Source organism: Colletotrichum chrysophilum (assembly GCF_026319265.1).
Source record: "Colletotrichum chrysophilum strain AFK26 chromosome Unknown scaffold_32, whole genome shotgun sequence".
Classification (NCBI taxonomy): domain Eukaryota; kingdom Fungi; phylum Ascomycota; class Sordariomycetes; order Glomerellales; family Glomerellaceae; genus Colletotrichum; species Colletotrichum chrysophilum.
Genome location: NW_026517319.1, coordinates 332,486 through 345,432, shown reverse-complemented (window position 1 = coordinate 345,432; position 12,947 = coordinate 332,486). Strand labels below are relative to the sequence as shown.

Genomic DNA, 12,947 nt, shown 5'->3' with positions numbered 1-12,947 from the left:
AAAATGAAATTCATTGCAACTCAGTGTGGACCTTTTCTACCTAGTAGTGAGGAAAAGGCTCTTAACGTTGTCTGCTCATTGAACTACAATAATAGCTCTACTGAATGTGTCACGACCGAAATGGCGTCGCTAGTCACACATCCGCGAGGCGCTCCAGGCCTACGTAATTAATACGGTATGCCTTCTGTTCTTATCAGTCATATCCAAGGTGAGTGCGATCATTCTATCTCGAGCGGACTTTCAGAAATGATGTCCGACAATTGCGGGTCAAGTGAACACAGTGCCGGTTCCAATTCACGTGTAGCAAGGATTGCGTAGGGGAACGATGCCGCAGCGTAATCTGAGAGGCCTCGGACTCATGCCGCTTGGTATCAAAAAGAAACCAGCGTTGTGGAAATTCGTACCGCGGCCTATTTCCTAAAAGCCATGCCTACTGTCTTGACTGCATCCCACACAGAGTGCCGTTAGCCTTGCCCTCGTCATCCGGAATCATGATTGCCAAGTCTCCAGTCGATCAATCGCATATCAACCTCCAGGGCGGATGGCCTACGCCGCGTTTGCATCCGGTCGAGGCGCTAGAATCTGCATCTGCCGCAGTCTTCCGCCGAAACGACATCAACAAGCAGCTCCTCTACGGCCCTGAACTAGGAAGTACCAGCCTACGAGAGTCAATCGGGAAATGGCTCAACGACTTTTACGCTCCATCCGCTGGGTCCATCCCAGGCGAGCGCATCGTGATCACAAATGGCGCCTCTAACGGACTGGCAACCATCCTGCAGAAGTTCACGGACCCCAGCACACGCGCTGTCTGGATGGTCGAGCCGACGTACTTCCTCGCTTGTCCTATTTTGAGAGATGCTGGTCTGATGGCACGCATCCGTGGCGCACCCGAGAGTGAAGATGGCGTGGATTTGGACTTCTTAGCTAAAGCTCTCCAAGAAGTCGACAACGAATGGCCGGCAGACGCGTCTTTACCGCCAAGAAAGCTTGAAAAGGCTGGCTACCCAAAGATCTACAAACACGTCATCTACCTCATTCCGACTTTCTCCAATCCAAGTGGAAAGACTATGGGAATCGAGAACAGAAGGAAGCTTGTGCAGTTGGCACGCAAGCACGATGCATTGATTGTCACCGACGACGTGTACGATATGCTGAGATGGTATGCAGACGACAACGGCGATACCTCGTCTGAGGAAATACCTCAGTGTCAACCCCGAATTGTGGACGTTGATCGAGATATGGAAGGTGCTACTGTGTTTGGAAATTCTGTGAGCAATGGATCATTTTCCAAGATCGTGGCCCCAGGTATGAGGGTGGGCTGGCTAGAAGGCACTCCGGACTTTGTTGCCGCGATGGGAACCGTGTAAGTTGCGAGTCCCCAATTAGTTTTGTATGACACTGATTTGATCAAAGCGGAGCAAGCGTCTCCGGGGGTTGCCAAAGTCATTTCGCGTCACTCGTGATAGACAGAATGTTGCAGAACGGAGTTATGACAACACACATCAACGATTGTCTTATTCCAGTCTATCGCGAGCGCTACCATGCCTTGACCAACGCCATCAAACGATGCCTTTATCCTTTAGGTGCCAGGATGGTCGCTGAGAATAGCGACTCCAATGTGGCCGGTGGCTTTTTCCTTTACGTCTTCTTTGGGAAGTTCACAGGTGCGAAAATTGCGCAGGTTGCACTACAGGACTTCAATTTGAAGATTGCTCCTGGGTCAATATTCGCGGTGCCTGATGACCCATTGAGCATGAGCAGGGGGGAAACTTCATACTTGAATGGTGCAAGATTGTGCTGGGCCTGGCACGAAAAGGAAGAACTTGTGGAAGGTATTGAGAGGCTAGCGTCTGCCATCAGGAGAATCAGCGAGACTCGGGAGTGAAAACGCATCGTTCGTACTTCTGTGGGTTAATACAAACATCACTAATGTCTTGGTTGAATCCAAATTTTCAGCTGGGCAATTTGACATTAGAGCAGCTAGCAGCAATCGTGGTAGCTCCGAACAAGATTTCATCAACATTGCGATTCTTCTATTCTAGAAGTCCAAGTGTTTTCAATGATATTCTGACAAGCCATTTACACTGCTACCAAGTAAAGCTTCCAGAGTAAATCACCTGGGTTCGGGCACTAGTAGTACAAATCTCGAGGCTTGACGCGCCCTTCAATGATCAGATCCTTCTCAATCAACGATGTAACGCGTTTGCGGTCCGAGGGAATTGGCATCGTCCGACCGACGCATCTACAGTCCATCCCAGCGGACATTCTGCGTTAGTGTCCGACGACGCACAAATCCCCGCCTCTTATCTGATATCACCATTACATCGTCTCACGCCCGCAGCAAGTCTTCGACTGGTAGCAGTTATGCATGTGCCTGACTGCGAACATAGTACTGCCGGGTGCTAATGTTGAAGTGTGCCGAGTATCATCACGGGATACAGTGCCCCTGTCAACCGATTTTGTGGGATGGATTAAATAGCAACAGTATGTATGAATACAACAAGTGCCTCCCATACCAAGACACCCTCAGCTATCATCCGCGTGTCTCTTCATTGTCTCCCATGCGGCCATGACTCCTAATCTGTCTATTTTCTCTCGAAGGATCTCTTGGCAAGGCATCGTCCATGCCCTCGAGGTCCCTCAGAACCCGTATAGCGTCACGTCAGAAACAGCTCCTGAGCTCAGCAGCAACCAGCATGTATGGTCCAATCATGATCTCGACCCAACCGAACCTGCCCATCGAACTTGGACATGGTTACACTATACATCCTTTTGGCTCGCCTCTTCGTTTGCAACTGGCACTTGGACAACTGGGAGCGCGATGATTGCTCTGGGAATGCCATGGTACGCCGCGTGGCTCGCCGTGGTTGTTTCACACATCATCGGCGCCGTACTGCTCGTCGCCAATGGTCGAGGGCCAGCAGCATACCACATTGGTTTCCCTGTCTACGCCCGTGCCAGCTTTGGCATGTGGGGAAGCTACTTTGCAATCCTGTCACGCTGCGTCGTCGCCGCCATATGGTTTTCTGTGAACTCTTTCTATGGCGCCAACTTCGTTTCCATCTGCCTCCGTTGCATCTGGCCCTCCTGGCACAACATTCCCAACAACATCCCCGTCTCCGAGGGCATCACTACGCAGACTATGGTCGCGCTCTTTGTCTTCTGGGTTCTCTCCATGCCGTTCATCTTTATTCACCCGCGCAATCTCAACTGGTATTTCGTCGCCAAGTCATGCATGGTTGCCCCCGCTTGCTTTGCGGTGTTGATCTGGGCCATCGTATTGAACGGGGGCTCCATTGGGCCGAGCTTCCAAGTTTCCCCTAAGATCAGCAATCCTGGGTACTACGGTTGGCTCTGGATGAGTGCCCTGAACTCCAGTTTTGGGGGTTGCTCGGCGCTTATTGTGGCTCAAGCAGATATCGCTCGATGGGCTCGGAAGCCGAGTGACCAGTCATTGTCGCAGTTGCTCACATATCCGATCTTCAGCGCTCTTCCTGCGCTGTTCGGAATTTTGGTGGCCGGTGCAACTTCCAATGTCTGGGGAAAGGCCTACTGGAACTTATGGGATGTTCTGGGCGAGGCACTTGACTGCTACCAGATGAGCCCTGCATCGAGAGGGCTTGTGTTTCTCGCCTCTTTCGCTTTTGCCGTGGCAATTCTCGGCACCAACGTAGCTGCAAACTCTTTGCCTTTCGGTTCCGACATTGCAGGTCTTTTCCCTCGTTGGATAAACATTCGAAGGGGTCAGGTTCTTTGCGCAGTGCTGACATTCCCAATCGTTCCATGGCGCATCATCGAAAGTGCGAAGAGCTTGCTGACCTTTCTGTCCGGATATTCCATCTTGATGGGACCATTTGCTGCTATCTGCATCGTCGATTACTTCTTTGTCGCCAACGGTAACTTTTCCATCACGGAACTGTACGTCGGCAACGAGAGTTCCAGATATTGGTACTACAAAGGCTGGAATATACGCGCAATTGCCGCATGGATCCTCGGTGTTGCATTACCTTTCCCAGGGTTTGTCGGGACCTTCGGTACGGTGAACGTCACCTCTGGGGGGACACATTTGTGGGAGATGGGGTACCTTCTCAGTGTTATTGTGAGCGGGCTGGCCTATTATGCACTGAGTTTCTGGTTTCCTCCGGCTACAAAGGGAGTCGAATCTCGGTTTGAAACCATGGCTCAAGAGGTTGACATGGTCTTAGATGCCCACGAAATTGTGGACCATAGTCTTGACCAGAAAGAAGTACAGGATGAGGAAAGAAAGTCAGTTGTTGTCTAGCTAGGCGTTTGATGAACGAACAAAGTTTGCCCCAATCGAGAAAATGATGGATCGGTCTGTCAAACCCTAGCCTGAATTCTGAAAAAAATCGCTCCAGTCTTTGATGGTCGGGTGTATCCACCCTAAAGGTGAACTCCGTTTCAAACTTTACAGAGCAGGCCCTTAGGGTGTAGGCTAATTTGATCACACTTCATCCCTCGTTACCTGAAGGGTCCATTGAAGACAGAGACCGGCGCGAGTTCCTCCGGAAGGCCTATCGGCGTTGTTGGCATTCGGTCGACCTGCATCTGTGTCAGCTGAAATTCCTCAATATGATGGAAGAGATTTTTGCTTACATTTGAGCAACTCTTGCAATTGCTTCCGGCACTCCTGGACACCATCTTCCGACTGTAGCAGCTCTAGAGCTGTGTTCAGTTGGGCCCCTTTTCCTTCGGTGTCACACCATGCTTTCCTGTTGCCTTCATTCGCAGGCTTGACAGCATGAATGATGAACCTGAAAGACGACACCTTGTCGTCCTTCTGGTTTTCCCATACCGAGATGCCCTTCTGCTTGACCATCTTTCCGTCCGTAGCAGCACTGAACCATTTTTCATCCCAGGTGGCTTTCTTACAATACTCTTCGACAAAATCAGTGGCGGCATCCTTGTCGAACCGTAGTCCCCCCGGGTTGCAAGTCTGAGTCCAACGTGGTGGGACGGCTGTGGTTGAAGAAGGCTTGCTCTGTAGCGAAGTCTTTGGTGGAGGGGTCTTCATCGATGTACGCGTCGTCTGCGGTTGCGTTTCAGTAGATGCCGTCGATACGTATGACAACGTAGAAGTCTCCCATTTGAGAGGCTGGCAGCCACAAGCGTTTCCCCGCCCCAACGGCAAAGCCAAACAGGCACCCAAAGATCCATCAGAACATTGTATGCTTCTACACTCTTCATCTCTTGTGCATGAGCCAGCTGGATCTGTAATCATCTCCGAAGCAGATGACGAGGTGGTTGTGAAGGTGTTGGCATCGGTCGGGAGGCTGGTCTGGGTTGGTGCAAGAGACGATGCGATGGTCGATTCCGGAGGCATTGACATCGGCGGTGCGAAGTGGCACGCACCGAACTCCTCCCCGCCTCTTCGGGCAAGGGCGTCACATCTCAACCATGACCATGAAATCTGAATCTCCCATGTCGAACGGGGCAGGTTGCGAAGGTGCTCCCATTTCCTCTTTCCCAATTCGAAGTCCTGAGTGAGACCGGCTTTAGTAAATCGCTGGCTTCGGTCATTGAGAGACGCAAAGCCTGTTGCGATGACCTGCTTCATCGAATCCGCCGAGTTCATGACAAGTGCTTTCACTCCTGTCGCCGGATTATTGAGAAAGTCGTCCATGTACTTGCGAAAGCGTGCGCTCAGAAACCCCCCTTCCTGCGTGAAAGCTGCCACTCCAGGATTCTGTTCTGCCAGAATCTTGTCAATTTTGATACTGGTCACTCTTTTCGTTAGAGAAAGCTGTTCTTGAAGTTACAGAGGCATATCACCAAGAAAGAAAAGAAGAAGCACTAAATGACTCACAACTCGTTGTATACCCTATTGTTCGTTTGTTGCATAAGCTCAATGGCATCCTCGATATTGCTCGTCCAAACTCCTTGTTGTATTGTGAATAAAAAATTCATTTTTTCGTCCAAATTGGTCAATGCTTCGGCAACCGGCAGCTTGACCACATCTCCTCTCCTATCAGCCACCTCTTTTTTCAGTTCGTTTGGATGCCACACGAGCCCCTATCATAAGAATTAGCATGTGATTGATCGTACTCATCTTGATTAGGGATTGCAATTCAGTGTGTCTACTTACCTTGGCTTTTTCGTTGAGATCCTGAGTCATTCCAATAACTCCAAGTTCATCTTAGAGGGGCTTGCGTCGTAAACACTGGCAAGAAGGTTTTGTGTGCCTCTTTCCCCTTCATTCTGAGAGCTAAACATGTAAGCATTCAAGTCTTTGCAGTTCATCTTCTCAGCCCCACTGTATGGCAAGCCTGCCAAAGAAGCCGCTTCGGTGCTTAAGATGTCTTCCTCCAAGAACTCCGTCAGCCAACTTTTCTCCCAAATATGATCCAATGAAGGTCTGCTGCCTTGTCTGTTGAATTGCTTCTTGACGTCCTTAGGGTTCTCTTTCTCGACCTTCTTCAGTCGTTGCATGACATCATACATTTTTTCTGTTGTAAGTGTAATGGCGGTGGGAGTGCAAGCCGGTGCTTCAGCGCTCCTCAAGCTGTACCATCTAGGCACTTTCCCACTCAATTCCCTCCTCTTCTCGTCGAGGTTTGTAAAGCCTACTATGTCAGCTTCTAGGAACTCTGTACCAGAGAAATATGCAGGCGTCGCCACAGGTTTACCAGCTGGCCATGCGGTTTCGATTCGGCACCCCTTGATTTGTTGTATGTTTTTCTTCGCTGCACGCGGAATCAAGATACGTCCAGCCAGTGCAAAGTCTCTCTTCTTGGCGTCGGATTGATCATCATCCACAGGATTAGAGGGTTTCCAGTCGGACAGGCTCCACTGCGGACAACCCATTGGACAGCTGTCGCCAGCAAGGTCGCGACCTCCAACGTATTCGGCATTATCGTGGGTTGGGCAGGGCATCTTGGTCGTGGTGGATGTGACCCCGCTGACACTACATCCTGTGATCGTCGCGTGACATGCCGTTGTGAAACAGGTAATGGTACTAGTACTGTCGGTCGTTGTTGGGCTGCACGTAGCCACGCAATGACTAGCTGTCTGTGTAACTTCACAGGCTTCTGTCGAGGAAACTGTCGATGAGTATGTTGTCGTTGGTTGAGTCCTAGATGGTGTCTGTGAAGCAGTTGGTGAATTGCTCTTATGGTCTTCTTCCTGTTGGCCACCGTCTGTCGACTCGGTCACAGGGCCGGGACAGTTTCCTATCTCGAAGAACAGAACTTTTACACATGGTAAAAAGAACTGAGGTAGATTGGGGAGATTAGGAAACTTGAAAGATACGTTGGGTATTTGTGGGAGATTCCAAAGAAGCAAGCCCCCGCCGCTACGATCTTTGCAACCGGGGCACCCAACAATCACAGGAACCAGAGTGGGTGAACCATCAGCTCCAGTCGTTGTGACCCAGGTGTTCTCCTTCCATTCAGAGCCTGTCAAGGTCTGAATGAGAAGCCCCGATAGCACCGTGGTCATTGTGGATACTGGTGTTGGAATGTCGTGAACGGCGGGAGTGGTTGGAACAGGTTGACTCGTCTCGTGGGAAACATGAATGGCTTGAGTCGTGGAATACCTTTCACTGTCGCTAGTAGACCCGAGAGTCGAGACAGGGCGCTCAAAAGTAGTGGTCTGGCTGCCAGTGCTGACTTCGGGAGCCCATTCGCGGGTTGTCGGTGTCATCAGAACTCGGGACAGGTTTCCAGCGAGGCTGGAGGTAGGGAATGTCATAATAGAAGAGCCTCCTTCTCCTGAGATTGGTGGGTTGTCTCTCGCTGTCAAAACATTTTGGTTAATGCTGTGGGTCTCCTGGGGGTCGTGGAGGGACAAAGACTGACTTTCTTCTGAGCCTTCTCCGTAATCACGGAGGTTGATGGCGGTTGCAGAAGAAGCGCCAACAAGCACGCAAACAATGTAGAAAAGCTTCATGCTGAACACCAGCAATGGAACGAACGATTCTAGAAGGATGAAGTCCCAAGTTTGTTGCAAACGAAGTAAATTACACAGATTCGAAGCATCAAACCGCAACGAAAGCAACATGCCATTCCTACGCCCTCGAGCCTTTTATGGTCTAATAGAAGTATCACCTCTTGCTTCAGCAATACTAATTTAGTACCAACGACATTTGCGCTTCCGTAGAGCCTGGTCGACTGATCATCACGAAAGACCAACGACCAACAGGTCACCGCCCCCGCGAACTTGGGGCCGTTGGCCCCTTTACTTCGCGTCCCTCACTTTCATGCAGATGCGAGTTTCGATTCCGCTGGACAAGGGGTTGAGATGCCGCATCGGATTATTGCAGATACATCCATGGCACGGGATTAATAAGACGACGGTGCATGTACCCTCGTCAGGCTTTCCTTGTGAAGTACGAACCCAACATGCTTGCAGAGGTCAACAGAGCTAGTAAGCTGATAGCGGTACTACCAGAAGGTAGTGTCAGTGATCTCTTGTTAGTTATAGTAATTATGTAGTTGATTCCCACCGTTTAAGCCTTCCTTCAACCGCATTCAACAAGTTGATGGCAAGCACCAGAAGCTTGGGTTATTAAATACTTACTCTGCCAAGTCTCAAGTACCATAGGTCCGTCGTCCGAGCTGCTACTGATACATCACGGACTGAAAATACCTCAGGCCCTGAGATGCTGTGACCTTTGGGTGACTTTGACCTTTCGACTTCACAAACATGAAGGGATCAGCAGACAGCAATAGTCAATCACGATCGCAAAATCAGTGCCAGTGAAAGTACCATCCTAATTGGCGGCGAGCTTGGCCCCTCGGAAAGGAGAGGGATTTCCCCCTTAAATGCGCAGCTGACCAAACGCAGCATGGGTACCTGCGAGTGAACTGCAGACAAAGCGCCTGAAACTCACAGAAATGGACATGGCTTCCAAGCCCAAAGCGCCCCCAGGCACGCAGGTAGGTGTTCTATTTTCATTATTCGCGCAGATGCATGCTATTGTGTGGAGCAATGCAGTTTGCCGCTGGGGCTTCTCGGCCAACAACGCACCTCGAAAGTACTCGCGCATGTGTTGGGCCAACAGACCCCAAAATCAAGCGACATTCTCGCTTGGCTTCAGCTCTTGGGATCGGAATGCATGTTGGTACAAAGACCCCAAAGCCCATTCACCTCGCCCACTTGAATTGCGACATTCTCCTTTTCCCGTCGCTTTCGTCATTTCCTGCCACGTTGACGAAACAGAGGCAATCACTCACCCGGACTCTACGGCCGCAAAATCCAACATCGAATCTCTCAGACAGGACGTCTTGTCTTCACTATGGATGAGGACATGTCACCATGCCAGATATGTGGTCTCACTGTTAGTGGCAGCCCGTGTTTCAGCGATGAAAACGACCCTCGTCTTCCGGAAGATGAGCCTCTTCCCGAGTACTACAATGAATTGAATTGGATCCCCGAGGCTCGCTTGCTCTGCGACCCAGACGATGAGTTCGGGCAAATTCTGCGCGGCTTCGATGATCGTTACTGCCCCATGAATGAGATACGTTCGCGAGTTCGGCCAGATTTACAGGGGGTTCGGCCGCGATCACAAGCTTCCGATATTGAAGTGTATGAGGCGAACACCTCACACAGACATCAATACGATCGATTCGCACTTGATAACAAGATCACAGTCTGTTTCGCTTCCGATTATTGGGCTACGGACGACCGAGTCTATGCACTAGTACATGAAGCATGCTTGGAAATTGCAAAAAAGGTTTTCGCATCATCCCACGTCGCCTATATACGAGACTTGCGAGGGCTTTTCATGGCCTTGAGATGGAGACGGGCAGTCACAATGAAGTGTAGTGAACGGCACGGATGTTATTTTGAGCCAAATTACAGAATCTGGCGGAAATTTTCCTACAGACCTGACATCAACTGGCCAGAATATGCATGCCCTGGACTGGATTGGCCTGGGCCATTTCCATCAGCCAGAGCAAACCTGTTTTACGTACGTATTCTACTGCCTTACTACTGGAACTCCTATTATGATGGATACTGACCCATTCTGTAGACTTTGGGGGATAGTCCTCTAGAGATCGAAGGGCTAACGGAATGTCTTCTGAAGAATTTGCAGCAATGTCGCTCAAAGGTGGATTTTGCGAGTAATCATGCTACACGACTGATGGAAGGTTTGGCTGCGATGCCAATCGAAGTCCTGGGCCAGATCTGCAAGTCAATGGGGCCCGATCTACCACGGGTTTCCTCGCGAGTTTTATCCCAGAATATCTGGAAGAACACACTCAAGGCTGGCCGACGTGGTCTTCTTCCATGGCTCTGGGATATCGATCCAGCGCTCATCGACGCCAAAGACTGTCAGAGTTGCCCTGACTTCGAATGGGACTGGGAACTCTTGGTCCGGCAACTCAGTCGTGGGGTGGATTATGGTCTCAAGTCAGATCGCCTTGAACGTGGAAGGCTGGTTCATCAAATGGTCACTACGGGCTATCATAGCGACCTCTCTGACGTGCCTGCTGGGCTGCATAACCGACGTCGGATTTGGCAACTGTTGGAGGAGATGCTTGTGGGTGACGCTTTGCCTTACCCACGGAGAGCAAAGCGAGACGGGCCACAGCCCTCTCAGAAGGAGTGTTTCCCCCTCTGCTGGAGCAAATCTGGAGATATCTTGCCTTCTCCAATCTGGCTTCCCTCAATCGAAAGGTGCCATGTTAGCAGTGACAACCCTGATGAGGATGGCGGAGCCGTTTATTTCCGAAAGATTGGGGGAGAGATCATCGAGTTTGAGGGGCAGCGGCGTCCTCAATACTGGCAGCAAGGTACTGATAGCGAGAAGAACCACGAAGAAGAACAGGCGCATAATAAAGAAGGAGAAAACAAGGACGGCGGTGAGAATGGGCATGTACTGCCGGCTAGCTTAGAAGATATCTACGCCAAGCTTCGCCCACTGGGGTATCCTGTATGAGCCGGATGGGCGGGAGCATCACAGTCACAACGGCCGATTTTGTAAGCTTTTGGAACAGATTGACAATTTGAAAGTTTGACCCCAGGAACGCTTATAAGTGTTCCCGACGGGCGGTTGCCGGTCTGGGTGATTTAGTGTTGTCCGGAGCCACCGCTACCTGATCAGTAATCTTTGACTTCTTTACTCTGACGAGTGCTCGAGAGCGGGTGGAGAGGGATCCCTGTCCCGGGTGAGCTCAGACGAATTGGTACATGGAAACTTGTCAAAGTCAATGTATGCGGACCTACTATGTACAAAAAATATCGGCGTCTGAATTATGAGAGATGGTAATGCCAAGCGATGGATGGCCAGTCGATAGGGGTTTATGACTCTGTTGTTGCGTCTCTGATGTCAAAGGTATAAAGTGCACGACATGTAACTCACTCATTCTCGATTCTGACCATCTCTACACGAATAGTATGATACATCCCTCGCCTTGAATCTTCACTCTATCAACATGTCCGCCTCACTCATATTCATCACCGGAGCCACCGGCTTCATCGGCTCTCAGATCGCATCCTCCGTCTTGAAGACAGGTTACCGCGTCCGACTCAGCGTCCGCCGTGAAGAACAGATTCAGAAGCTCCAAGAAGCTTTCCCAACATTTGCAGACCAGCTTCAATTCATTCTCATCCCCGATTTCACAAAGACGAACGCGTTTGCCGATGCTGTCGTTGGCGTAGACTACGTGATCCACGTGGCATCGCCCATGGTGGGCCAGGGCGCCGACTTCCAAGATGACTACATCAATCCCGCTGTCCAGGGCACGCTCTCACTTCTTGACGCCGCCAAGGCGACGCCGTCCATCAAGAGAGTCCTCATCACCTCTTCTATCCTCGCGTTGATATCTTTAGAATCTCTGTTCACAATGGCTGGCAACGGGCTCGTCGTCCGAGGTAACTTCACCAGGATGCTTTCCATCTATGGCTCATTTGTCTAACCAAGTTCCAGAGCACGCTGGCATCGATCTTCCCGTCGACGTCAACATGGAGCTTCCTGAAGGCCTCCCAGGCCACACCATCAAATACCAAGGCTCCAAGATCCTCGCGCACCAAGCAACGGAAGACTGGGTCAAAAAGAACAGCCCCTCTTTCAAAGTCCTCACTTTCCACCCCAGCTTCGTTACTGGCCCAAGCCTCCTACAGAAGAAGGCCGAACAGATCGACAGCATCAACTACCTCTTCCTCGACGCCGTCCGCACGGGAAACATCACCTTTCCTCCCGTGCTAGTCGACGTCAGGGATGTCGCCGAGGCCTTCGCCCGGGCGCTGACGGCGCCCGTCCCGGCGGAGTTCCAGGAATTCATCCTCTCCGGCGTCACGACATCGTGGAATGAGATTGCGGAGGTGGTGCAGAAACTCTATCCCGCCGCCGACTACAAGCTCAAACCCCCGGTCGAGGGTGCGCCGACCATGAGCGCGGTGACCAAAGCGGCGGACGAGATTCTTGGGATGAAGTGGAGATCTTTGGAGGAGCTCATCCGCGGCGTCGTTGATGTCCAGCTGGCATTTAAAGCTTGAACCCGTCAGAATGACGTTGTTAGGCTGTAGTGGGATAGTATTCAACGTGTCGAGGACTCGGACTCCGTGCAGGACCGAATACGATCCCACCGGCTGTTTTCGAAAGAATTAGTGATTAATCAACATTTAAAATATTATGTTCTCATCAATGAACGTTCTGGGTTAGGAAACGTTAATTCACGAAAGTTTCGACCAAGGGCGTAAGTTGTAGGGTGTCTGTTCTAGGGCGCGTTCTTGCTTGCAGAGGTGACCGAGTGGATGGAGTCGCGACGCACATACTTCTTTATGCATCAAGTTGATAAAAGTCTCCTGATTCTCTCAGACTTTAAATAGAGAGCAGCGATTGGTTCGTTGATATGTCCATGTTGTTCAATAGCAATGACCAGTCGGGTAGAACAAAGGAGTGTCCTTAAACCACTGTCGTCTGCCATCACCTTAAGGTAATTACTAATGCTAGATTTTGCTCAACTTGAAACACCTGCCAA

General features: G+C 50.7%; 3 protein-coding genes across 3 annotated transcripts; 2 read left to right on the top strand and 1 right to left on the bottom strand.

The window, feature by feature from the left end:
* Positions 1 to 491: 491 nt before the first annotated feature.
* On the top strand, positions 492 to 1,367 carry COL26b_005059 (uncharacterized protein; the record flags this gene model as incomplete). Its single annotated transcript, XM_053177915.1, has 1 exon — positions 492 to 1,367. One exon carries the CDS (start codon positions 492 to 494, stop codon positions 1,365 to 1,367), a length of 876 nt encoding a protein of 291 aa, XP_053038224.1.
* A 3,115-nt stretch (positions 1,368 to 4,482) lies between these two features.
* On the bottom strand, positions 4,483 to 4,840 carry COL26b_005058 (uncharacterized protein; the record flags this gene model as incomplete). Its single annotated transcript, XM_053177914.1, has 2 exons — positions 4,483 to 4,535; positions 4,618 to 4,840. 2 exons carry the CDS (start codon positions 4,838 to 4,840, stop codon positions 4,483 to 4,485), a joined length of 276 nt encoding a protein of 91 aa, XP_053038223.1.
* Positions 4,841 to 11,399: 6,559 nt separating this feature from the next.
* Positions 11,400 to 12,462, top strand: COL26b_005057 (uncharacterized protein; the record flags this gene model as incomplete). The annotated part of the gene is made up of 2 exons (XM_053177913.1): positions 11,400 to 11,838; positions 11,894 to 12,462. The coding sequence occupies 2 exons, from the start codon at positions 11,400 to 11,402 to the stop codon at positions 12,460 to 12,462; spliced, it is 1,008 nt and encodes a 335-aa protein (XP_053038222.1).
* Positions 12,463 to 12,947: the final 485 nt, after the last annotated feature.